The sequence below is a fragment of the Xiphias gladius genome, chromosome 5 (genome assembly GCF_016859285.1).
Source record: "Xiphias gladius isolate SHS-SW01 ecotype Sanya breed wild chromosome 5, ASM1685928v1, whole genome shotgun sequence".
Lineage (NCBI taxonomy): Eukaryota > Metazoa > Chordata > Actinopteri > Istiophoriformes > Xiphiidae > Xiphias > Xiphias gladius.
The window spans coordinates 16,962,355-16,989,003 of NC_053404.1; the positions used below are offsets into that span (position 1 = coordinate 16,962,355).

At 40.7% G+C, this 26,649-nt stretch overlaps 1 protein-coding gene across 5 annotated transcripts in view; it reads left to right on the top strand.

The window, feature by feature from the left end:
- Nucleotides 1-26,649, top strand: part of scrib (scribble planar cell polarity protein) — a 71,892-nt gene that overhangs the window by 18,583 nt on the left and 26,660 nt on the right. For 3 of the 5 annotated variants that reach the window (XM_040126602.1, XM_040126606.1, XM_040126605.1), the window contains exons 2-23: nucleotides 6,965-7,082; nucleotides 8,533-8,611; nucleotides 9,268-9,357; nucleotides 10,126-10,182; nucleotides 10,541-10,604; nucleotides 11,561-11,635; nucleotides 11,851-11,995; nucleotides 12,763-12,881; nucleotides 13,030-13,229; nucleotides 13,798-13,964; nucleotides 14,232-14,359; nucleotides 14,641-14,766; nucleotides 15,018-15,203; nucleotides 15,371-15,739; nucleotides 17,602-17,664; nucleotides 20,611-20,700; nucleotides 20,794-20,871; nucleotides 21,000-21,317; nucleotides 23,067-23,147; nucleotides 25,029-25,277; nucleotides 25,808-25,918; nucleotides 26,044-26,337. In XM_040126602.1, coding sequence (XP_039982536.1) covers nucleotides 6,965-7,082; nucleotides 8,533-8,611; nucleotides 9,268-9,357; nucleotides 10,126-10,182; nucleotides 10,541-10,604; nucleotides 11,561-11,635; nucleotides 11,851-11,995; nucleotides 12,763-12,881; nucleotides 13,030-13,229; nucleotides 13,798-13,964; nucleotides 14,232-14,359; nucleotides 14,641-14,766; nucleotides 15,018-15,203; nucleotides 15,371-15,739; nucleotides 17,602-17,664; nucleotides 20,611-20,700; nucleotides 20,794-20,871; nucleotides 21,000-21,317; nucleotides 23,067-23,147; nucleotides 25,029-25,277; nucleotides 25,808-25,918; nucleotides 26,044-26,337 — 3,207 coding nt within the window. Of the gene's footprint in view, nucleotides 1-6,964; nucleotides 7,083-8,532; nucleotides 8,612-9,267; nucleotides 9,358-10,125; nucleotides 10,183-10,540; nucleotides 10,605-11,560; nucleotides 11,636-11,850; nucleotides 11,996-12,762; nucleotides 12,882-13,029; nucleotides 13,230-13,797; nucleotides 13,965-14,231; nucleotides 14,360-14,637; nucleotides 14,767-15,017; nucleotides 15,204-15,370; nucleotides 15,740-17,601; nucleotides 17,665-20,610; nucleotides 20,701-20,793; nucleotides 20,872-20,999; nucleotides 21,318-23,066; nucleotides 23,148-25,028; nucleotides 25,278-25,807; nucleotides 25,919-26,043; nucleotides 26,338-26,649 lie in introns of all 5 variants that reach the window. The other 2 variants (XM_040126603.1, XM_040126604.1) reach the window with 1 other exon arrangement.

Genomic DNA, 26,649 nt, shown 5'->3' on the forward strand with positions numbered 1-26,649 from the left:
AAACACATGCGCACATATGTACAGTGTTTTATAATGCCACAGAAACATGAATAAATGGGCATACAAAGACATGTGCACACTTTTCTGTATGTTTCGGGTAGATTGTGTGCAAGCATGTTTGATTGAAGTTAATAGAATGAGCTGTGCTGTCTTAAATGAAACACATGACACATCATAGGGGGCATTTCAGTGTGTACTGCTGCCGTGTGTGTAGATTTAGTTGTTCTTGGTTGGTTGTTTTTATTCTTTGTCTCTCAAATGCACGCACACATACACACACCTAAGCTACAAGCAAAAGAGAGAGTGTGTGGGAGGCAGAGGAAGTGGAATGTAGGTTTATGGTTGTGGGTAGGTGGATGGTAGTATTGTTGATCTGATGAGTGTCGGTTTTCTGATGAGGCCAATGGGAGCATTTTATTCCTCACTAGTTATGAGGCACAGTGGACCAGACAAAACAACATCAATGACAGTCTGTTGATTTGTTATGTGTTTTGGTTTTGATTAATAAATGACGTTATTCATTTGTCAGGGAGAAGGGCAGTGAGTTTACAGTTCGTTGAGATAATTTGTTGGTCAGTGGCTTAAGTATCTATCCCCATTAGTGGAGCAGAGTGTCTAGAGCACTGTGGGAACCCATTGTTTACCCTCCATTCTTCATTAATAATCCACCGTCCCTCCCTTTCTCTCAGCTCTCTCCTCTCTACTTTGCACACAAGCTTCCCTTTCTTCTCTATCCGTTCCCCCCACTCGCCTGCTCTATCCTTCTTAGTCATTCCTTCCTTTTGTTATCTATTGCCACTTTCCTCTTTCAAGTCTTCATCCCTCCATTTCTAGCCCTCTCTCTCTTTTCTGCGGTGCCCTTTTGGACAAAGGAGGAATCCCCTGGCCTGGCTGTAGGGCGGGGGGGGGGGCAGCCGCGAGGGCTAGTCTGTGACTGACAGCCCTGTGTGGAGCTGGCTGCTTGGCTTTTGTCCTACTGCCAAGGAAAATGGAGGGAACCCAGGGAGGTAGTCGAGTGGGAAGGAGGAGGGGAAGAGGACCAGTTAGGGTGTCATTCATGTGTAGAAGTTTTGGGAACTTTGGGTTTCAAACAGTGCTCTGCATGGGGAGGGGGGAAGCTTTGACCAAGCAGCCGAGCAACATCAGCCCATGTTGCTCCATTAGCATTGGCCTTGAAGTGACAGAGCATATAGCATTGCTGGTGCATGTGCTTTTAGCTTCAAATAACTCTACACTGAAGATATTAGGTTTAGTAAGATGAGGAGGACTGATTCTAAATGCAAATGCACAGCTACCTTGTGCAAGAGCTGTCTTGTGTCTGTGGTCATTCATGTACTCAGTTTATACCACAACAATGACTGCAGCTATCTATAGAAACAAGTGTGCAGTAATGAGACTAACCATTTGAGTGACCAAGTTACTCAGTCAACCAAATCCTCTCTGCTTTTTATTTCCCCGGACACTGAAAGAGTCCAGGCCAGCACAAAAGCATGTGCTCTCCCTTCCCCTCTCTTTGAGCCCCTCACCCCATTAGTGTGTGCACAGTGTTTGTAGTTTGTGTGCATTGTGAGGGAATGGATATTGGGAAGAGTTGGAACATATGGACAAGGCCAGGGACGGAGCACATTTGGCACAAGATTAACGGGCTCGGGAATGTGTGAATAGGAATTCCTAAGGAATTGCAGAGGAAAGGATGTGTGTCAGAGTAAAGCAGAAAAACGGAGGAATAAGTAGAGGAGAGGTTTAATGATGCCATGTAATTTGACTTCTGCTTTGTACCAAACTTTGAGATGAGTGGGTCCATTGATTAAATGCCTAGGCGAGCTGAGACCTGATTGAGTTGGTTCAGCCCTTTTTGTGTTTGTTTCACTAAATGCCAAGACTTGATGCCTTTGTCTCTACAGAAGTTAGACCAACTCCCCCTTTGTTGTCTGAAATAAGACTTTATAGATATTTATAGTGTAGTTTTTTTTTAAACAGTGAACTGGCCTTAGGTTGATGATTTAGGATAAACATTGAGTTTGGTGTCTGGAGTTTCTCCATGGTCTTCTGCACACTAAATGCAACCTGTAAGTGGAGGGTTGAAATTAGTTTTTTGTGTGTGTGTGTGTGTGTGTGTGTGTGTGTGTGTGTGTGTGTGTGTGTGTGTGTGTGTGTGTGTGTGTGTGTGTGTGTGTGTGTGTGTGTGTGTGTGTGTGTGTGTGTGTGTGTGTGTGTGTGTGTGTGTGTTTGCAAGGCAGGAGGAGCCTGCTTTGTCTGTAGTTTGACGACATGATTGGAGGGAAACTGTAAGATAAATGGAGTCACTTGACTGGAACGCTGCAGCCTCTGTGAACATCAGGCTTCAGCTCAGTGCACCTACAGTGGAATGTTACTCATACACATACAGTTTACAGATACAAGAACATACAGTTTATTCAGATGTTTCACAAACTCATGCACATACACACTTTGCCTCTTGGATATCTTTAGTCACATTTTAGTTAGTTTGTGAGGATGGTAACTCCACAAGCATTAACATAACATTCCTCCCTGTAAAGTTACAGTCTCTTCCAGCACACATAAACACATTATTAAACAAACACACACTGCTGTATGTTAAGATACTGTTAAGATACTGCCCTATCCCCAGATGCATACATGCTGAGTCCTACTACTTCTTCCAGAGTTCTTGGCAACCTTAACCAAAGTAAAACTAAGACTCTATAAACAGTGGTGTGTGCTGACTTAAAGACCTACAGCACAAAATCTTCTCTCCTGTGACTTAAGGATGTCTGAACTATAAACAAGCATGTGTGCACACGAATACAAACACACATCCTGACGCACATAAACACACTCCTTCTGAGTGTGATGTAAGCTAAGCAGAACAATGCAGATAAGACAAAGCAAAGAATTTTACGACTGTCCACACACTCACACTGAAGTGCAGCATGTTTTTTGCATAGCTTCTCCCTGTCTCTTGTCACACACACACACACACACACACACTGCTCTCTGTCACAGGTTACTCATGGGTGACTGGGCTTCGTTCACTGTATAATAATGGGGGTATATCTCAAATAAGTACCCGCACCACAGAACTCATATCACACTAGCTTGAGTTGGCCACATTGTGGATGTTACACAGACCCAGTCCTCTGGTTGAATCCTGATCATAGTCCAACTGAATCTGTGCAGCTGTGTCTGTTCTCAAAGCTGTCTTACTCACCATTAATGTAATGTACCTATGACTTTTTTTCTCTGGAATTTTAAACTCTTAGAGGGAACATGGCTGCAGGCATGACTCTAACCCTCAATTCAACAAATTACATACAACTAGATGTTTTAGCTGCCAAAGCTGCTCTTAGGAACAGACAAACTGGTCAGACAAATACTCCCTACTAGATTTGACAGACTTATAAACAATTGTGCTGATTTCCAGGTTTGATACTTGCCTTCTGCTTCTTTTGGCTATAAACAGCAAATGTTTGCTGTTAGGGCTTTTTAATTCTGAGTATTGAAGTGGCACAAGGACTTTGGAATCGATTGTCTGCCTTCTTTAGGCACAAGCAAAACTGGTGCATAGTATTCTCATGATGATTGGAAGTGGGCTATGGTGAATGGTATGGTATATATTACTGTAAGTGCTCTGAGACCCCACACTGCCCTCTGCTGATATGGCTATCATTTACCCACCTCCCTTCTCACTATATCCTCCTTTTTACAGTATCACTCCCTTCATTAACGAAACAACTCTTGCAAGGCCCTCATTAAAACATCCCAGTTCCAAAGTTTTACAGGAAATGTAGCACAGTGTTTCTAACTAACATGCTGCTTCAATCTACAAATGGTTACACAAGCACAAATCTGTAAATGCTGGATGAGTGACTGAGCGGACTGCAGTGGTTCACTAACACAACGAAGGGACGGTGGTGGTACACTTAATCCCACTGCTCCCATTTGTTATTCCAATTGACCCACTGACCCGTATAACACTCTTGGCATCTCCACTGTTTAATTAGAAAGTGCATCAGTCTGTGGGAAACATGAGATCCAGTTTTCATTGATGGAATTAGCAGTTATTGACTGTTCTGAAATCAAATGAATGCATCGAAGAAAGAGATTGATTACATGTTACTTATGTAAACTGTCAGTATTTGATTGGACAAGTTATTCGGCATGCTGCAGTTTCTCAAAAAGAAACTACTGCTAGGAACAGCTTCATAGTTGTTCCTTAGTAAAGCAGCGGTGAGCTTGTCTGGGAGCAGCCACTGAGGATTGAATGGCCATCTTTTGTAAGTATTCATAATTACTTGTTTACAGTCATGATTACATTACTGTCTAACTTCCCCTCGTCACTGATCGAGCTCTGGATGATATCGAGTAGTGAGGAATGCATTGCTGCCTAAGCTTTTATTGGGTTATTGGTTTGGCCTGAATGGAAGTATTGCTGGTTGTCTGTTAGCAGTAACACGGCCTCTCATACTTTCATGTACTGTACCAGTACTGTCTCAGCTGAGGCAGACTTTTTGGGGAGTTGAAATTATATTTTGAAGTTTGTTCTTGTTCTTGTTTCAAAGCACCCTCACCCAGAGCAGCTTTCCTTCTCTGAGTGTCACCTGTTCTCCCAGCAAGGTTGCCTCCCCTCCTGGGGGCTGGTTCCCATCTGGGCTTGGCCCAGGTCACATGGTTGCTCTCAGCTCCTGTTTCCTATTCCTGCCATCTGATACCCGTCACCTGCTATTCAGTGAGCCAACACCCTCTTTGTCTCCTTTCTGGCTGTGTCCTTTCCTGTGTTTATCTCCTCATTCCTCCTCCTCCCCTGTCACTCTCCAGCAGGTGAGGATGCTAATATGAACTACCAGGCTAATGCTGGTAAATTTTGAATATTGGGAAAGTACTGGCAAGCTCTGTCTTGCACTGCCAGCAAAACAGGAAAGATTCTGATGAAGAAAAGTTGCTGTTGTAGCCACCTCACTCCCCATCCAAACACAATACACATAACTAGTTAAGAGCAGGAAATGTCTGTCATGGAGGAACAGTGTGGAGCTAAACTGCAGCATTCTTCTCTTTGGCAGCGTAATTGTAGAGCTGTCTCCCAGCCTGTTGTATTGAGTGTGTAGTGTGTGTGTACATGTGTATTTTTACACTTTTGTCAAGCATAAACCTGACAGTACACATGAAAGAAGGCTTTGCGTTATCTGATTTACAACATGTTTATGCAACAGTTAGGACACAGGAGTGTAACATGGCTACTTTTTGAAACTTTAATCCCAATGAAGGAGGAAGATCTTGAAAATTGTCTAACTTTTCCAATTAAGCATATTAATCTCTGTGGTTATTGACACACACAGGATGTTTTCAGCAGAAGACATTGCGGACAGCCTGAGGTTTAATTTGAATTAAGGTTTAGGCTCCAAGCTTGCAGATGTCTGTGTTCAGAAAACATCCCCGAATAATGAGTTTATACAAATTCCTACCCTGGAAAGCCCAAGTCGGCAAGTTACTCAAGTGTCTACCTCCTTTACAGCGTCTGAGAAGTCGACTGGCTTTTGACAGAGCAGACAGTGGGTCCTCTGTAGGCTGCAGAACCAGGGACTGATTGAGGGGTTAATAACTGCATAGTTTTAGCCTGTTACTCTTGCTGTTCCCTGCTAGCCTGTCTTGTCTGTCCATCTGAACCACAGATGACACACAGACGCGCACAGCGCTGCTGGCGGAGGAATGTTTCTGAAAGCTGTCTTGTCCAACAACCAGGCTCTTGTGAAAAGCACTTGGCATGGCCATAGCTGAAGCACTCTTCTCAGCTCTCCTATCGAAAGCCACTTTGTTTGGTTGGCGTTGCCATGGTGAGGAGGGATTTTCGGGGAAATGATGATGGAATGTTTTCGAAAACCAGCTCTGGAGACGGCCCGCCTCTGAATATATAGAATATTTGCTGTTTTTAGTTATAGGTTATGATCAGGGCAAAGAGGAATGTCCCCAACCTTTAGAGAACTAATCCACTTTGTAGGGTAAAGAGCCAAAACAATTAGTCAATTAATCAATTAGTGGATTGATTTGGTAATTGATTGATCATTTGATTCATTTTTCAAGCAAAAACACCAAATAAATCCTGGCCGAAGCTTCTCAAATGTGACTAGTTGTTGCCTTTCTTTGTTTTATATCACTGTAAACTGAATGTATTTGGGTTTTGGGCTGTTGGTCAGACAAGACAAGCCACTAGAAAACATCATCTTGGTTTTGTGATTGCCATTTTTCACTATTTCACCAATTCATAATTCAGGAAAATAGCTACCAGATTATTAGTTAAGGAGAATAATCATTAGTTGAACCCTAGTAGGATAAGCCTGCAATTACACTTGCTGCTTCATTGTTACTTAATTTTTTTCAAAAAGATTAACCTGCTGTATGTTTGTCAATTTTATGTCTAAAATGCTCATTCATGGAGATGAAATGATTAGTCAGTCACTCAGTTAGTCAATAGACAGAAATAGTCTGCAACTATTTTGTTAATTGATTAATTTTTTAAAGTAATTTTTCAATCAAAAAAGTTAAACATTTTCTGGTTCCAGCTACTTAAACATGGGAATTTGTTGCTCTTCATTGTTTTATTTGAAGTAAATTAAATATCTTTGGGTTTTGGGTTTTCTTTTAGTTTTGGACTAAAAGAAGCTATTTGATAAATGTCACCTTTAGCTCTGGGAATTTATGATAAACATTTTTTCACTATTTTATGATGTGTTATACACCAAACAATTAGGCAATGTGTTCAAGAAAATAACTGTCACCAAAAGTTTCCCACTTTCTTTACCACCTTTGTGTTGTTTGTATGTTTTTTTTTTTTTTTTTTATTTTTAAAGATTTGGTAGCATTACACGCAAAATTTTAGTGTTTAACACTGGCACTTGTCCCTTAATACATCCTGTCAGATCAAATATATATTGTATTTTGACTAATGTGGTATCTTGTGTCTCCACAGCCTTTCTTCAGACTACTGAACCTACGGAAGCTTGGCCTGAGTGACAATGAGATCCAGAGACTCCCACCTGAGGTGGCCAACTTCATGCAGCTGGTGGAACTGGACATCTCCAGAAACGGTACACAAATACATAAACCCGTTCACTGTACAATTGTGTCAGTTGCTCTACTGTATCTACTTGCAAGACCACCTGACCTGGGAGTATGCCTGTAAGACAAGCAAAAACAGTAATTCGGCTTTATAAAGCAGCCACAGGTAAATACGGAATGTGCACATGTTACAGAGATATAAGATGAAACCCATACCAGTTATGCCTTGTAATGCTAAAATCAGTGCCTTTATTACACACAAATATCTTGCCCTCTCTGTGTCCTTGCCTGCTGCACACAAACACACTGATACTCAGAGACAGGAAGGGCTGGTATGGTAGATATGAGACATCTGTTCTGCTACACACTGCAAGAACTGTGTGAGCAGGGTGCATTGGCCTGTAAGGGCCTTTCCCATCTGTCTGCCTGTCTGCTTCCCTACTCTTGCTTCAGGACAACGCTGAGCCAGATGAATGTCATAGGCTGCTTGGGTCAGTAGGGATTTCTTAATGTGCACCTGCAGGGTCCAGTGGTAAAAGTGCTTTTCCTGGTCAGACCAAATAGGATAGATTTCTACTTGTGCCTTGTATTTGTGCACCAGAATAAACAAGCAAAAGTTAAGCTAAATCAGTGCCTTTATTCCTTTATCATTTTAAGCTATTTGATAATGTACAAACTGTCTTACCAGTTCTTTATAAGGGGGTACGTTGTATTCATCTACCTACCTTACAATGAGTGAGTATTGCTTTTGGAAAGGACTAACTTCAGCTCAAATATGTTGTACTCTGTAGGGGCCAAATAAGTGCAAGCATGGAAGAACTGATCTATTTTAAACCAAAGCAAACCATTGCTTTTATGATGAAAGCCACATTTTCTTTGTTTTTTGCAATACAATATACTTAATCTCATACAGATCTCTGACTAACTTTGACATTGAGTCCAGTCTGCATAATTTAGTGGGACCAAAGTGGTGGGACTAACACCATCTCGCTGTAGACTTCTTTTAATGTATTTGTATCTTTATCTGTCTTTAATATAATGTTCTAAATTTTTTTTGTATTTTTTGACCTTCCCTTAATATATGCATTTTACCATACATGGGAACACCATCCTGTTAAGCATAAAGTACTGAAAATCACATGAAATCCATTTATATACAGATACAGGGTAAAGGGGGCTTAACTTTGAGTTAGATGGAAAAAGGCTATTAACTGTAAAATTGTGAAATAGTGTTTGATTTGGGGGGGGGGGTGAAGATGTAAAACTACACTCTGAACATGTCTTCCTTAGTACAACTTTTACCTTTTTCCATCTGATTTTCACTTTCCTTTCTCTCACTTCTCTGCTTTTGGCCATCCGCCTGTAATTACAAAGAACTTAAAATGATTCGGTCAATAGAATACGCCCCCCCCCCCTTCTCTGTCCGTGTGTCCATGGTGCTGACTCCTGAACCCCCCCTTTTTTTTTTTTCTCTTGCAGACATTCCTGAGATCCCAGAGAGCATTAAGTTTTGCAGGGCCTTAGAGATTGCAGACTTCAGTGGAAACCCCCTCTCCAGGTAAGTGGATTGGAACAGCCCATCACTCAGTTCATCATCACTGTGAGAAAATATCATGCTTGCCCAGATAGAACAAGGGGGAGAGCAGCAGCACTAGCTTGAAAAACGAAACAAAGCATGAAAAGTTTCATTTGTTTGCTCTAATTACTTTTCTCTCCTATTTTAAATGTGCAGTGAGTCATATTGTGTGTGTATGCTGTACGTGTTTGAATGTACAGTCTGCACAGTTTGTAACTGCAATGCTTGAAATCATTCAGATGCTAAGAAATAGTTATAAATAGTACAGAACAAATGCCTGGAGAGGAGATCATGCCTTGTGTTATAATGTGCTCTCTTACCAGACATGGCTGTGAATAAAATGCTTCCAGTCAACCTGACCACGATACCAGTTATCTCTCTCATATCTTTTAGTAAAGTCACTGTTCAACTCTTCTCTGACTTTAAACCGTGCATTTCTTGCCATCCACCTTATAAGTGATAGCCAAGTTGGTATAGAAAAGCAATGGAACCACTGACGAAAGCTTTGATGCTAAATACTTCAACAGATGGGACTATCTAGAGGGCCAATAGTCTTTGTGAATCAAGTGATCCCATGCGTTGTACAACAGATCCCTAAGAGACTCTACACTATTTTCCCTCCTGTCTTTCTGCCTCAGGTTGCCGGATGGTTTCACTCAACTCCGAGCACTGGCTCACTTGGCACTCAATGATGTGTCATTGCAGACGTTGCCCAACGACATTGGAAAGTATGTATATATGTAGAATAGCTCATAGTATAAAATTTGATATGATAAAATGTTCTTTTTTTATTTTATTTTTTAAAAATTGTTTTTCTCCTGAATAGTCAAAGAAACTGTATTTGTGTCCTCATTAGTGAAATGCAATTCAACAAAATCTCAGGTTTTAAATGTACAAAAAATTTTACAGCCATAATCTCTGGTTACAAGAAAAACCCTTTTTATCACATTAATACTCTGCTTTCACGTAATTTAGAATAATTAATTAGTAATAATTAGGAAGAGAGTGGAAATTATTAATAGAAAATTAATTGGTAACAATTTTTGATTAATGACTCAGTTATCAAACAAAAATACCATTCTCTAGTTGCAGCTTTTAAAATGTGAGGATTTGCTCTGTTTTACATTACTGTAAGCTAATTTTCTTTGGGATTTTAACTCTCGGTTGGACAAAATGTACAATTTGAAAATGTTATTCGGAAATTGTTACCAGACTTTAGACATCCCACACAGACAGACCCATGATACATTAGGAGACTGAGCAGGTTTTCAAGGAGTGTAATTCTGTTGCCCCATGGGTTCTGAGGCAGCCGTCTCTGGGCCACTGCTGTGCTCAGACAGACGAGCCCCTCACCATGCCAGGCAGCCTAGATGAACAGACCTACCATCTGACTAACCGACCCGCCTCTCCTCTCCCATCTCTTACTCCCCCAACCTCTCTTCACGCCGCCTGCCAACTCCTAACCCTCTTTTTCTTTTACTTGCCTCCTTTCATAGCCTGGCCAACCTGGTGACATTGGAGCTCAGGGAGAACCTGCTGAAGTCTCTGCCCACGTAAGTGTCATCTTCCTTCACTGTACATTTGCTGACCTTAGTTTCTTATCTAATTCCCCACCATCTCCATCAAGCACAGTAAGTGCCTGTTGACAGCGTAAGATGGCAGTGGTTCCACATTGTATGAAGAATTGTCACCGCTGTCTCTCCTACAGTTACTTTTACTGTTTATATCAGCATCAGATCTCTCACTTGCACATGCATTAGTTTTACAAAAGATTAATTTTAGTCCTAGCATGTGTCATTCAGTGTGAACGAATGGTATGTGGCAATCATATGGAAAGCTGTGCTCTTTTTTTTCTTTCAGGGTGCATATTTATGTGACTTACCACTTGTGCTATTTTGTGTGTGTATTCAGGTCGCTCTCTTTCTTAGTGAAACTGGAACAGCTGGACCTGGGCAGCAATGAACTGGAACTTTTGGTAAGTGAACAACTCATCCTGTTAAAACATATAATATACAGTCGCTGATTCATTCTATCACTGAGTGTTCAAACAACACCCCTAGTTGTGTCTTAAAATAATCTAGTATATATTTGCACTACTAGTGCAGCACACACACAGTGACACGTATCACAATATCCTTCTCATATTCCCACCACAATAATTATGATCGAAACCACGTTTACCTCACCAAACACAGCAGAGCCGGTCTGTCAGACCTGACGCCCTGCCTGCACAGTACCCCAGGGTGAGAGCTGCTTTTAGTCTGGGAACACCCACCTGGCTCAACAGGACAGGGTAAACAATGCCTCATGACCTGACGAGGGTGGAGGCTGAGCAAACAGCTGACGACATGATGAAACCTTGCCTGCCTGCATGTTTGTCATAAACCACTGCTTCACTGACATTCTCCTTAATTTCATCATCATTTGGACTTTTTGAGCTCATTTTGGGAGACTTAAGCCCAGTGTGCCTGGAATTGAGAACAAAAACACGATCGATTTTGGAGCGTTGACAAAAGTCTAAGGAAAAATGGATCCCAAAAAGAGAGGAACTGCATTTAAGGATCCTGCTTTGAATGCTTTTGATTTTTTTTATAGTAGATAAAATAATGGCAAATCAGATAAATCATTTTTATTGAAATCTAGTTCATCTGAAAATCATAGTCCTTTAATAGTCATACTGAAGAGTGTGACTCCATGGTTACAAAATAAATGTGAATTTTGTTGTGTTTTGTTATAACCAACCAATTAATCTACAGTGTGTGTGTGTAGTTAGTGCACATGATTTATGTTTGCTGTGGCTTCAAATCCACTTAATAGTTTTCAAATGGAGCAAATTTCCACTCACTGTTGTGTGTGTTTATAGCACTTACTTCCCTGGCTTTGCACCACAAATCTTTAATAAGAAATAAACAACCTACTTCTGTGTCTTAGCCGGACACCCTCGGTGCTCTCCCCAACCTGCGGGAGCTGTGGCTGGACCGTAACCAATTGTCCTCATTACCACCAGTGAGTATCATTTTGTAATAAAGATTTTTTTTTTTTTTAGCTGCCCAGTTGCAAGAACTTTTCTTGAGAAATAGTTGTGAAACTACACACATGCAGGATTAACTTCCACTGGCAGATTTCCTCACCTTGTTTTTGTTGTTATGGTAATGGCTGTGTTGTGTTTCTGTGGCTCACTGTAAGTGTTATTTATTGCGTGTGCGTGTGCGTGTGTGTAGGAGCTGGGGAACCTCCGGAGACTGGTGTGTCTGGATGTGTCAGAGAACCGTCTGGAGGAGCTTCCCTCAGAGCTCAACGGCCTCCTGGCTCTCACTGACCTGCTGCTCACACAGAACCTGCTGGAGGTCGTCCCAGACAGCATAGGTGAAAAATACAAGGGGGAAAGAAACATTGTCTTAGAAAAACAGCATGCAAATGACAAATCTCAGTCAAATTATAAAATAAATAGCGATGGATCTAATTATGAAATAAACGCTATAGCAGCGCTTACTGTCATCTCTCCGTTGCAACCATCCATGCATTTCATACCCAGTGTTGCTCCCATAAAAATGGCACTATCTTTTGTGTTGCTCTTGGGTTTCGTATTAAAATATTTTAATGCCAGAACCAGAAAAAAAGAAGTTGCCCAATGCTCATTTGCTTCCTAATGTTTTCCATTCTTCTTTGTGCTCCTGTGAAAAAAGTATTGGGTACTTTGTGATCATTAACCATCTAATTAAGCAACACATTTGTTGAACTAGACCCACCTACTGTGTGCAGGTGACTTTGCTCTGTTAAGTAACAGCGCTGCCCTCTAGTGGAAAAATGATATCATTGAAAAGCAGCACAGGAAATTACAAAAGCTTGTGATCTGTTTTTGACCTGCATCATTTCATTGTATTTAATTATTCTAGTGTGTGAGTTTATTAAAAAACATTTCAAACATTAAGATCACACGTACAATAAATCTCTCACACACACAAGACATCCCATTAAAAACATAAATAGATACAGGTACATGATCACATTAAAAGTAATGCAATTTTTTGTCAGTGCTAGTGACCAAGGTGAAGATTTGTATGGTTCTCAAATTTTGAATGTTGGTGTCCTTTTGCTGCAGTTTGTTAAATGGTGTTCCGTTTTGTCTCCAGGTTGTCTTAAACAGCTGTCTATCCTGAAGGTGGATCAGAACAGACTGACCCACCTGACTGATTCAATAGGAGAGTGTGAAAACCTCACAGAACTCGTCTTGACAGAGAACCTTTTACAAGTAGGGAGAAATAAAGCGCTTACAACTGCCTTGCACTGACCCACCTGGGATTTATGATGGCTAATAATATACAAGTCCCATTAACAGCTATTAAGTTTCATTATTGATTTCATTGAATATTAATGGTTTCTCTCTTCCTCCCTTAAAGTCACTTCCTCGCTCGCTGGGCAAACTGAAGAAGCTGACCAACCTGAATGTAGACCGCAACCGTTTGGGCAGTGTGCCCAAAGAGCTGGGCGGCTGTGCGAGCCTCAACGTTCTCTCATTGAGAGACAACCGCCTGGGCAAACTGCCTGCTGAGCTCGCAGATGCCACCGAGTTGCATGTGCTGGATGTGGCTGGGAACAGGTAACCTCACTTAACACCTTGAACAGTTAATAACGCGCAGCAGCTTCTCTACTTTAAGGTTAAAGCTTTAAAAAGAGTACCTTTTTTTAACATGGACTTTCACTTTTAGCAGCATCCTGCAGAGACATTGCACCTCTAATTTTGCCCTTTTAATGTGATCAGGAGCTCACAGTATAACCTCATGTACATGTATTTTCAAAGCTATGGTGCTAAGTTACAGAAATGATGAATTTGAAAATCACAAGTAATTGCATCACTTTCAAAGGTTCTTTGGTAGCTTTGGAAATTTTAGAGGGAGCAAGGTTTCTGCTGGATCAGGAAGGTTATTCCTGATTTTTATTTATTTATTTTGTCCTGTGATAAAAGTACACATGTCCTAATGTAAGAAATCTTACGGAATACATCAAATTACAGAGTTTCTTTGAAGTTTTAACTGTAGGTCAGAGAGTTTTGTGATCACCAATTTAACTATTTAAGATCATAGAGGTGAGGAAAGATCGTATCTTATTTTTTGTTACCGAAAAGGAAACGTTGCGGCTCATTTTACCTCATCCCCTCTTTTGTCCAGATTACAAAACTTGCCCTTTGCCCTGACAAACCTCAATCTGAAAGCCATGTGGCTCGCAGAGAACCAGTCACAGCCGATGCTCAAGTTCCAGACAGAGGATGATGAGCGAACGGGAGAGAAGGTGTTGACCTGCTATTTACTGCCCCAGCAGCCTTCCCCAAGCCTAGGTGAGTAACACTTTGTTAATGGTATGTGATTTTTGAATTTGTTTGTTTTTCATTAGACAGGTAGCAAATTTGGCTCATATTTGAAGCTTTACAATTTGTTTTTGTGTAAGTTTTATTCAGTTAACTAGTTGTAGATCATAAAACCACATATGGGTTGTGAGACTTCACAGAATCTGTTCCTGAGGCCGTCTGTTCAAAAGTAATCTACAGCCATTACCTCAGTTTGACATCCTTCTTTATCTGCACTCTTGCTTCTTTTTTCTGCAGAGAACTTGCTACAAAACAGTGTGGATGACAGCTGGACAGACAGCAACCTGAACCGAGTGTCAGTCATTCAGTTCCAGGAAGAAACCAAGGCTGAGGAGGAGGATGATGAGGCTGCCGCAGAGCGCAGAGTGAGGAAACTCAACAATGCAGCGTCATTTTTTGTTCCCTTCATGTTGAGAGGATTTTTATTTTTTGCCCTATTACTTATCATCATGATACTGTACATCTGTTGTCTTTTGCTTTAGCTAGTTATGACTGAAATTGTAGAGAGGAAACATCTAAATCCAAAGGATTGTGGATTATTTTAATTGTCACAAAATCATCTATTTTCTATGCTTGTTCAAAGTTATTACTGTGACAAAAGTATTTTATCAGGTCCATACTAATGCATATTTGTTGTAAAAAGCAGGGTCTTCAGCGCAGAGCAACACCGCACCCTAGTGAACTGAAGGTGATGAAGAAGGTGATTGAGGAGAGGAGGAATGAGGCTTACTCATCCAGACCTGATGGAGAAGAAGAGTCCCCTGACCCACAGGTACATCCAACATACTGTAAAATGATGATTATGTCAGGTCTACAGGTTGTAGTAATTTAACTGGCTTTTGAAGTAGTAGAAATGCTACATATAAAGTAAGTAATAATCAACCTCATTTTTTATGTTGTAAAACATCTCGGGCAAGCCTCACTGTATACTGAATAAAATAGAAATGTCACTCCACTCTTCTGCTGTGTTATCTGCCTGTAATATTAATCCTAATGAACTAAAACTGGTGCTGTTGGTTTTAGGAGAAACGGCTCAGTGACCTCTCCAATCAGAGCCATGACTCCCAGGTCTCCAACAGCACACTGTCGGCCACCTCCCATGAAGAGAGACAAAATGTGACTGCCGCCTTGCAGAGGGAGGACCTTGTAGATGGACACTGCCCTCAGGAGGAGGAAGAGCTGGATGAGATGGAGGTGGAGTACATTGAGGTGAATATTCAAAACGTCTTCAGACATGGCTACAGAAAAGAAATTCCATTTGAGGGTATATTTGTTAAGAGGATAAACAATTTTCACGTTGATACATTTTTCATGCTTAAAGTCATATCTGTGGTTCCCCTTTCTTTTGTCAAATTCTAAAATCCCCCTTTCTCCAGCCCACTGTGCACTTTGCAGAGGAGCCCATAATCCGTGGTGGGGATGAAGACGATGATGAGGATGGGGAAGATGGTGAGAGGAGTGATGAGGAAGACGAGAGACCGGCTTTTCCTGCAGAAAAGCAGCGTCTAATCAGAAAGGACACGCCACATTACAAGAAGCACTTCAAGATCACAAAGCTGCCCAAGCCCGAGGCTGTTGCCGCACTGCTGCAGGGCTTCAGTCCTGACGGCCTCAACTCTCCGACACAGGCTGCTGAGGATGAGCAAGATGAGGAGGAAGAGCAGAGTATAGGCACCCCTCAGCGCCATCACAGAATGGAGGAGCTGGAGGACAGCCGGCAACAGGTCAACTGCAGTCAAGTAAAGGTAAAGGACAGATCCCAGCACTGGTGGGATGCAGTTCAGGAATATGTGGGGGCAGCCGGGTAAAAATAGTTTCACATTATAAGTAGAATAATATCACTTTTCTCACCTGCATTTGAACACAGATGTAAAAGTCTAGTGTATATACAAGTGGTACAACAGGACATACAGTAAGAAGTTGTATGATACGCACATAACACACCAAATCAGTCAATGAGCTTATTTTATACTTAAGATTTTCTGTTTATAAGAATATATTTAATTTGAATATATTTTTGGCTTGCTCACTGCCCCTATGCAAACATTTAATACTGTTTGCATAGAGTGCCCTTACCACCTTGCAAGTTGCATTCAGTTTGGAGGGGGCTGCTAGCACTTATTAAAGATGTGACATTGCATGCCGGGTCATTGTGGAAATAAAGACATCTACTCTCGTGCCATAAATCAAGGGGATTTTTTTTCACCCCACAGGAGTTGATTTTGTAGTTTAACCACAAACACGCTAGTATTCTCGGCTCGGAATGGCTCCCTCAGAACTTTGCTTTCTCTTTGCTCTGTCTTGCAAAGACAAGATGTCCTCCACCAAAAGCCCACACATACTCAACATAAACCCTACAACACTTAAATAGCTTCAAATAGGTTGAAATAAGAACAAAGAGATGTAAAAACATTGACTCATACTTGGAGAAAAATCTGAGAAATGCCATTTTAAATTATTCTTTTGCAGTAAAAGATTGCATCTTGATCTTTGTTTACATAGCAATAACATACCAGATATGAGCACAAGCAGCTGCAAGCTGAGTTCAGCCTTTCTTGCACAACATTAGCCTAATCCAGTTCTAAACTTCTCACCATATTATCAGCCATCTCCTGATTTAATTGAGTAATTAAATTTCACACTTTTCTTTTATAACATTGTGCGTGTCTGCTTGTGTGAATGGAGTGAGTGAAGTCGTCTGAGGTACTGTTGATGAAAACGAATCTGCTTATTGATCATTAGTATTTGGGGAGACCTAAACGAGATCTGATGATTTTATCATGCTAATTTTAGAAGTCCCTTTTTTTTTTTTTTTTTTTTAAACACTATGATCAAACATCATCATCTCACCAAATCTGTTTTGTGTGTGTTTATGGATGCGGGTCCACTTGTGTGGCTGACCTCAGGCCAACCAGAACATGTATTGGCAGAGCTGGAATGTGAGATCCAACGAGCCTTGTTTGTGTCATATGGTTATGATGTTTTATGGGATGTTTAAATCATTAAAGATAGTAAGATTCTTATTTTTTTTGTAAATCAAATTCAGCAAGACAAATTTCTTTTAATAACTTGAACTATTTTTTTTTTTTTTAACTTTATGTAAATGCCTTTTTCAACATCATCTTGTAGATAGGGGTTGTTTTTTTTTTTTTTTAAGCTGAAACTGTTCTGTATCATCCTGCAGTCTTTTACATAAGTAGGCCTGTTGTCTAAATTAGGGCTTGCTACTGGAGGAAACTGCTATTTGTGGTGTGGAGGCTGAGCTTTTTCTGGTTTTGGAGCTTTTGCCTTTTTTTGTCCGCTCTCTCTACACTGCGTGTTTTGCACTATAGCTCAGTTCATTGGTCTTGTCTTTCCATCTCTGCCTGTATTTGCTTTTGGTGGCTGGGGAGTGAGTGTGGGATCGCTTCTGCTTCAAGGTGGTCCGTCCCGGTGGACTTGGAAGTCCCACAACCTGCAAGCAGACAGTGGAGTGTTGGGTGTGTTTGGTGAAGTTTATGGAAATTGTGAGAAAGTGATTTTTGTTTTTTCTTTTGTGTGCGTGTGAGCATATTTTTATTTTGGCCTGACTAATCCGCATGCCTCTCGCTGGTTCCTGTCCTAACAGGGGGTGTCATTTGATCAAGTCAATAATCTGCTGATTGAACCTGCTCGAATTGAGGAGGAAGAGGTCTGTACCTACTCTTTCCCGTCCAGTCTGTCTTTCTGTGTCCCTCATTCACCCACTCATTCCCCCACCTGTACTCAGAGGTGAAGAAAATACCCACAGAAATCCACGGTTGATCCCAGCCAATCACTAGGGACCTCCTAACCACAACTCATTTATGAGCTGGGCAGTGTGGCAGAACCCGGATGGAAGAGAGCAGTAACTATATTTTCTTTAAATTTGTTTCCACTGGACAGCAGGAGGTCAGACCACTCAAACATTGTGGCTGTGAAAATGCAGGTTTTCAAAAATTTATTGATGGACAACTTTCGTTGTCAGGGATGGAGTGCATCCTGGAAAGTTAGTCTTTCCACATGTTGACAATGAAGGAAATGTGGTTTTTATTTATTTATTTATTTTTTTGTTTCACTTGTCTCCATATATCTAACTATGAAAGCTTCAGTTAACACAGCTAATATCCCACAGTGTTTGGTCACAGAAACCAATATGGTTACTGTTGGCTAGTTTACTCTTTCTATCTGTTCTCTTTTGGTTATAAATAATCAGGTTAGGATGTCTTACATCTTAATCGGTTTAATTTCTGACCTAGTTTGCTTAGATTGTTATTGCTACCATGAAAGATTGTAGTAATCAATAATTGATAATCAGATAATCGCCTTTAAAATTTTAATCCATTATAGATTTATTAACTGAAATGTGCAAAGGTAAAGTGAGAGTATGTTTGCATTCCTGAGGCATTGTTTCTACTTATGCAGGTTTTTTTTTTTTTTTTTTTTTTCAAAATTTCATAGACTCTAATTCACTGTAGCTGCTGCTTCTGTTCCTCTGCTGCAAAATTATCCATTGCAGAAGTAATCCACCATTTATTTATTTTTTTTAATCCATCAGGGGTTATAGTGAACATACAACTCACCCCTAATAACTGCACCTAAAAAAAAAACCAAACAAAACATTGAAGATCTATGTCTTTTGTCAGAATTTTGTAGCAGTCCTTTTTATTTTTCTATTTGATCATTTGTAGGCTCATCCTGTTTTTGTTGATACAAGAAAAGGTGAGGCTTAAGCACCCTGCATGTTTAGTCTCAAATGTCCTCCAGAGAAGTCTGTTAGTTACACAGAATAATTATGTTTGAATATTTGAGTTTTGTTTGGCCATCCACTCAATAAATGGTGCTAAGTAAATATTGAGGAAAGGCGGTTTGTGCAACAGAAGAGTTAATAACAGCCTACCCAATAATGCTAGATGAGTTTGGGCCATATCCATATCAATGCAAATGATGTAAGGTGTAAGGTGTTTTGAACTGTTGGGCTAGATTAAGATTTTGTAAAATTCAGTACGAGGAACAGCAGGTTTGCAAATAGCACAGCACCTGAAACATAAAATGGTTATTTAGCAGGGGCTGACCTGCCAAATATTAATTTGCTGGAACCCCTGACCTTTCCAAGTATTTATTAGTCCCCTGGATTCCCACAATTGAGGTTGTTCTCCTCAAGTTGAACAACATCTCTAATATGTTTATACATTGAAGGTCGCAAATGTGTGCCTACTTGGCATCCTGCCTTTTTTTTTCTAAAATACAGACCATGCCCCACATAGCTAAAACTGTAGACATAGTGGTAAAAACCCAAGTCTTGTATCAGGTTCTGCCACACTACGCCTCTCCTGCCTTTCCTCTGCTTCTGCTGCTTTGCTCCTTTTCATCCCCTGTCCATGCTGTGTTGCCCTGGAATGAATGGGCTGGTTACACTGTGATCAGGCAAGTCCGTGTCACCTGCTTCCTCCAGGTTTGTTTTTTGTTTTTTTGTTTTTTGTTTTTGTTTTGTTTTTAATAATATACAGGTATTCAGAGATGGTATGTAATTCAGCTGCCAACCACAAGAAGAGCTCCAGATGGATGAAGAGGCTTGCTTCTCGAATAGCATCCTAATATTTGTTTTTATAGAGTAATACAGCATAGATTGCATATTAGAAATGGCACACTTGATATTTACTACCATAATTTTACTAAATGGTGTTGTTAGTCTCATGTAGATTTGTCTCATCTTCTCTTTGCATGTTTTTGTTATGATTATGTATGAATACTGTACACTCTTATACTGTTTAGTCTTGATAAAGAAAACAACATTTCTTTTCACTGTTACAGAGCAGTTGACAGTTTAAATGATTGATGCCATCTTATTATTACAAATGCTGGGGTTTTAACACCATTACAGACTTCAGAGCCGACTCTACATCCAGGACAGCACACTCTTCTCGTCTGTTACTCATGACATTTCCCTTTTTCCTTCCACCTGTTCCTCATTTGTCTCTATTCCTCCCTCTTTTTTGCATGGCTTGCAAGTACACAGAATATACACAATCTGTTACAAGTTATATAGTCTTTACATCACATTTTAAAGTCAATTCTGCCATACATATGCAATACACATTGTGCAGTATGTTGTCTGTAAGGTTCTAGCCTCTGAATCCAAGTGAAGAGGGCTTCAGATGGAGTGTGTTTGTTCAGTTTATGTCTGAAGTCTAATGTCAGTTAAGTGGTTATTAGTAGATGACATAGCAGATTTGGCTATAGCTTTGTTTTTGTGGGGTCCTACTCCTTTGAATATACTTACAAACACAATCTCAAATTAAGGCACACAATCATCCACCTTCCACTTAAATTGACATTAGGCTTCCAACAAGTCAAGGTGTCTCGCCATTCAACTTGCATTCATCTGGCATGATCACAGGATACCACTCTGATAAGACTGACGCCACCTTGTGGCAGAAAGAAGGAAATCACCTGCAACTTTAATAATAACAAATGGCTATCCACTTAAAAATAATAATAAAGAAAAAAAAAAAAAAAACACTGTGAGCACACCTCCTTCTCAAGCTGTCCTGAGTTGAGTGGTGTTTGGCAGGTTTTCACTAGTAGTTGTGCTGATTCCCCCTTCCTCAACTTGCAGCACACCCTAACCATCCTACGACAAACAGGCGGCCTGGGTATCAGCATTGCTGGAGGGAAAGGATCCACACCTTACAAGGGAGATGACGAGGTAAAACCTGTTCCAGGAATCTGGATATGTACAATAAATCAGAAGTCATAGAATATATATCAATTAATATTTCTGTTTTAACTGTGTCTGCAGGGAATCTTCATCTCCAGAGTATCTGAAGAGGGACCTGCAGCTAGAGCAGGGGTTAAAGTGGGAGACAAACTCCTAGAAGTAAACACACTAGCATTTTCAGTTTACTTTGCCTGTTTGTCTTGAGTAACTCTTTCCTCTGCTTTATAGTAAGACTTTTGATTAAAGAGACTTGTGTGTTAGTCATTCTCTCTATCTTTTTGTCTTAGGTGAATGGAGTAGACCTCCACGAAGCAGAACATCACACTGCGGTGGAAGCTCTCCGTAGCTCTGGTGCTACAGTTTCCATGACAGTGCTACGGGAGCGCATGGTGGAACCAGAAAACGCCATCACCACCACGCCACTGAGGCCAGAGGACGACTACTTCCCACGAGAGAGACGCAGCAGTGGCATCGCCTTCAACATGGAAACGAGTCCCAGTGGACCTCGACAGCGGCTGTCCACCTGCCTGATCCGCAATGACAAGGGGCTGGGATTCAGCATCGCGGGAGGCAAAGGCTCCACGCCTTACCGCACAGGTGACATGGTGAGACACGCAAACAATCACATCACCCAAACATTTTTAGTTATAAGAGCTACATAAGGAGGAGCAAAAAACTCTGGAGTTAGAAAGCATCTCTTTTCTTTACTTACTTGTGGTAAGAGGCAAGGCTTCAAAGCCTTTTAACACTGAGGTAATGAGTAGACGGTTGGCCGTTAGTCACTATACACATAGATATTTGATGGCTTCCTATTACTAAAGCACATAGTTTACATTATTGTCTCAGGCATGGTTGGATGTTATGGTTGAAAGCAATATCAGAATATCAATAAAAGCCCTTTTGAATACATTTATATTCATAACACAATATGGTGTATGCAAATTCATCACCTTAGTAAACTGCGAAAGGGATTTTTTTCACTATCTTCTGACATTTTATTGACAAAACAATTGAGTAATTGACTGATTATTTGGTAATGTAAGTAACAGCTGACTGCAGCCATAATTGAATTGTCACCCAATCCTAGCATGACATTTATATACAAATTAAAAAGGCACTGTCCTCTTAAAGCGCTGGCCTATGAGAGTTTACACATTAATATTTAAAGCTTCCCATTGAAGTGCAAATCTGACAACTGCATCCAAGTGACGTCTTTAGTAGATTCAGATCATGGGTTTCAGTTCAAGAGGAAAGATGATACAGAGAAAACATCTAAAGCTGCAGACACAATCTATCATGCATAACTAAAAGGTCTATTTATAACAGGTATGGTCTTGAAGTTTGGAAGTTTGGAAGTCACAAAGTGTTTGCAGTAATGTTCTCAGCCACAGGATCTGCGTTCAGTCATCACCAGGGAGACAGAGATATGAATAGCCAGCCTTGACACTTGATAGGTTCACTGTAACTGGACCGGGAGAGGTGCATATTTGTGCCAGCTCAAAACTACATTGCAACTGATGCAGCTCACCAAGCCCACAAAGAGGAAAGGACTCATAAACGTATAATTTGGGCGGGTCTGGCTGTAAGTCTTGCCTCTTTTTCAAAAGCTTTTTGAAATGGATGCAGTGACTTGTTTGTTTGTTAGTTGATCTGAAAAGGCTGCACAGTAGACTTTGTTCCTGCATGTTTATACACATTTTGGTTTTTTTTGTGTGGCAGACCAGGAGTTCACCTGGATTTTATATGGTTAAACAAATTGTGTATTTTGACTGAGCAAAGGGGACAATTTGTCTCAGGAGTTATGCTTTTTAATGAGCTGCTTGTACAGCTGAGTCCAAATTAGTCTTAATGATAAAATACTGTACTGCTAATCACTTATAATGTGTGTGTTTGTTTTTGTTTTTTTGTGTGTACAACCTTATACGAGAATTTGTGTTATTGTGGGCTGTTAGTATCTCACAATTACCTATATAAAACCTGCTAGCAGTGATGAATAAAGGAAACTATTTTTGGCTCAGGTCCTCACTCTGGAATACCACATGCTGACTGAATGGTAACTCCCCTACTAGACAGCTCACAGATAGCACACTGATTCATCACAGGATTGCAGCCTGTTGCACCAGACCTTTTACCAGTGACCCTGTCTGATTTGGTACAGAGGAAAAGAAAAGATTTATGGAATAATTGCATATTTAAACCATTTTTAATTGCAGTATATTGGCAACATCACTTTTATCTGTAGTCCTTGCTTTAAAATGGCATGAGAGAGTGCATCGTGGAGGTGTGAGTTTTACCACAGAATTACCTAAAATTTGTAAATTTGTTTCTTGTTTTTTTTTTTTTTTTTTTTTAAGGGAATCTACATCTCTCGCATTGCAGAGGGCGGAGCGGCACACAGAGACAGCACACTGCGTGTTGGCGACAGGGTGATCTCTGTGAGTATTACCATCACCCCCACATCTGGGCATTACAGTACATAGTACATAGTGTGATAAGTAGTGAAATGTTTTCATATGTTGTTGTTTTCAGTTTTTACTGTTTTCGTAGATGTTGGAATGTTTGTTTTTAAGACACAGAATTTCTCATTTTCCTCTTCTGTTATTACTTCCAGTAGGGGTTTAAGAAAGGATAACGACTGATTTTTGAAAAATACACTATATCCTGATAAATGGACAGTAATGTTGTTATAGCACTCATAATTAATAGTTTTTTTGCTGGCTAAAGAAAATGGCTTGATAATTTATTTTATATTAATCAAATCTGGGTCCTCTTTCTCGGTTTTGTGGAGGATGCCTCATGTAAAGCAATGTAAAGGAAATACTTGCCATCTTTTCTGTATGTTATTAATATTTCCATTGTAGTTTTGTTACTGCATCCACCGTGCTCACAAACCGTGCTTTCATTACTCAGATCCCATGTTGACCAAATACAAAAAATTAACTCATCAGACTCTACTCTCATGCATCAAATCCATTAATTAATAGATGAGACAGTCTACTAATAAAGTCATCAAATAAATTCTAACCCTGAGTCTCTCCTCAGATGCATACTGTGTAGCACTTCTGGCTAAATAGTGCAGCATTTAGGTTATATATTTTGCTCCTAAGGACTTCCTGCACGACATATCTATGGTCCTTTGTTTCCTCTGCTGATCAAACTCAGAGCTTGGCTTTTATGTCCTGTATCTGTCAGCATACTAGTTACTCGTGTATTGCATGTTTTTAACCATTATTATGTCACTCGCTATTACTTAAAATCCACCGATGACAGATTTCAACAGGTCCCTCTTACAGTTTACTGAATGTGAAACTGCCCCCTTTTAAATCATAACTTTGCTTTCTTTCTGGGTTCACTCTCCTCTTTCTTCCGGCAGTTTTTTTTTTTTTTCCCCTTCTTCATGTTTATTTGTAGGCTGCCTCTTGTCCTCTCTTCCTCACTCTCTCTCCCTCTGCATGTTCACTAATGCATTAATTGCATCTCCTTGCCTGCTTGGTGGTGGGGATGGTGTTGGGGTGGAGTGGGCTGAGCCTGTAGGCCCGCTGACATGGTAGACATGTGTTACCATGGCAGCGGCTGCAGGAGCGATTCAGCCGACGGTAAGATCTGGTACTGTCGGGTCAGTGCTGACCTCTGCTTGTCACTTTGGACCAGAGTACAGTTTTTAAGATTGTGCATGCCTGAAAGCTGCCCCTTCTTTTAATTATATAAAAAAATCTAACAAAACTAATGATTTAATATTTTCTTTATGACAAAGTTGCAGATGTCAAACGACTTCCCTGCTTGCCTTTGTTGACTTAAGATCAAACTTCTTGGACAAACTACACACTTCCACTCGTGTTTTAAGTGAACAAAGGCAAGAAAGGGTTGGAAAGTATTCAACTGATTGTATTAAAATTTAGCAGCACAAGCACTAATAAACTGATTTTAGGGGATTTCATGGATTTGTTGGAAAAAAAAATAGCTTTGCCTGCTTCATAGTCTCTCCCTCAGTTAAGATCTACCAGCTTAACTTGCCTGCAGCAGCCTGCTGTTACCCATGCTCCCTCTTTTTCCCTGCCTGTTGCTGTTGCTCTGTATAGGTGTTGGGTTCCCCCTCAAATAACAGTACTCACTTTGGTGCACTCGCAAAATCTCAATTAATTAAAATCAGAATGTGATAGATGTTAAATAAAAATTCAGAAGTAGGTTTGAGTGATGAGATGTAGAATCTGATGAGAGACGAATGTTCATTGTGCCAATGGCAAATGTGGCCAGTTCTCACTGAGTATGTCCTGGTGGGCTGACACCCTCCGTGGTTGGTTTTACTGTCAATCCAGATCAATGGTGTAGACATGACAGAGGCCAGGCATGACCAGGCAGTAGCGCTCCTTACTGGCACCTCCCCCACCATCACCCTCCTGGTGGAGCGAGACCTGAATGCACCAGGGGGCTCTCCAGGTCAATCCCGGGCACGTGCCCACTCCCCTCCACCCCCAGAACCCTCAGATTCTCCAGACCAGGAGGAGGAAGGCCTTTCCCTTCATGGGAACCATCTGAGTCGGATGGAAGATGAGTATCCCATTGAGGTAAGACCCCTAGAAGTGACTTCAACACTTATGCTGGATAGTTTTTTTTTAGATTTATTAGATCATGCTGTAGAAGCCTCCTTGAAGCACTCAGTGTTAATGTTTGTTTATTTGGCCCCTGCCTTATCTGTAATGCTGTCCAGTTCCAGAGAAGATGGTGCATGGTATGAAGGCTAGGTCTAATTTAAATAATTGTGTACTATAGATTGTAACTTGTTAATAGCAGCTGTATCATTCCCAGCCAGTGAATAATGCAAAGAAATTGCTATTTAGCTGCTTGTATCTGTGAACATGTCAGGCCGTAGATACAGATTGGTTGGTGTTTGTTAGACAATTTATAGAAGATAGATAGATAGATTGATGGAGACATGACGGTTATAAATAAGAAGGCTTGGGCATAAACTTGTACATTTCAGGTAGCTGTCTGTATTAGAATTTACTTGTTTAGCTGAGTAACTTTTTGGTTGCACTTAGTCTGTATTTGTTAAAATATCTCTTCACTAAATTTTATCTACCTCTAATCCTAACAGGAAGTGACCCTGGTGAAATCAGGTGGCCCTCTTGGTTTGAGCATTGTGGGAGGAAGTGATCATGCCAGTCATCCATTTGGCATCAATGAGCCTGGGGTATTCATCTCAAAGGTATTATTTTAAGAGTTTTGAAGTCACGTTTTCCAATTTTTTTTTCCCTTTCCTAAAATATGATGGATTATTGCCACTGTTTATTTGGCTTGAATCTCACTTTCCCTGCCCCATCTCATCATCAGGTAATTCCTCATGGTCTGGCATGTCAAAGCGGACTACGCGTTGGGGACCGGATATTAGAGGTGAACTCCATTGACCTGCGTCATGCCACTCACCAGGAGGCTGTGCGTGCCCTACTGGCCAACAAGCAGGAGATTCGTATGTTAGTACGGAGGGACCCTTCACCACCTGGGATGCAGGAAATTGTCATCCAGAAGCAGCCGGGGGAGAAGCTTGGCATCAGTATTCGTGGAGGTGCCAAGGGTCATGCTGGAAACCCCTTCGACCCCACGGATGAGGGAATCTTCATCTCCAAGGTACTACAGCTTTGACCTTATTGCGTTATTACACATTTGGAGGCTTTTGATCACACTTGAAGGAACTGAAGCCCAGAGCACCTCCTTTTTTAGCTTTAACTGCAGCAGCAATATGTGACAGTCAACTTTATTTGAAGCCACTAACCATTATTAGCCAGTATTTTGAGGCTTGGCTGTTGATTATATGAGACTAAATCAATGCAAATCTCCTGAAAAAAGTTGTATTTACTCAGTAAACAGGAGTTTTAAGAGTGATGTAAAAGATAACATTAGTGGTGTAATGCATGGGCCCAAAGTCCAGTTATTATTAGG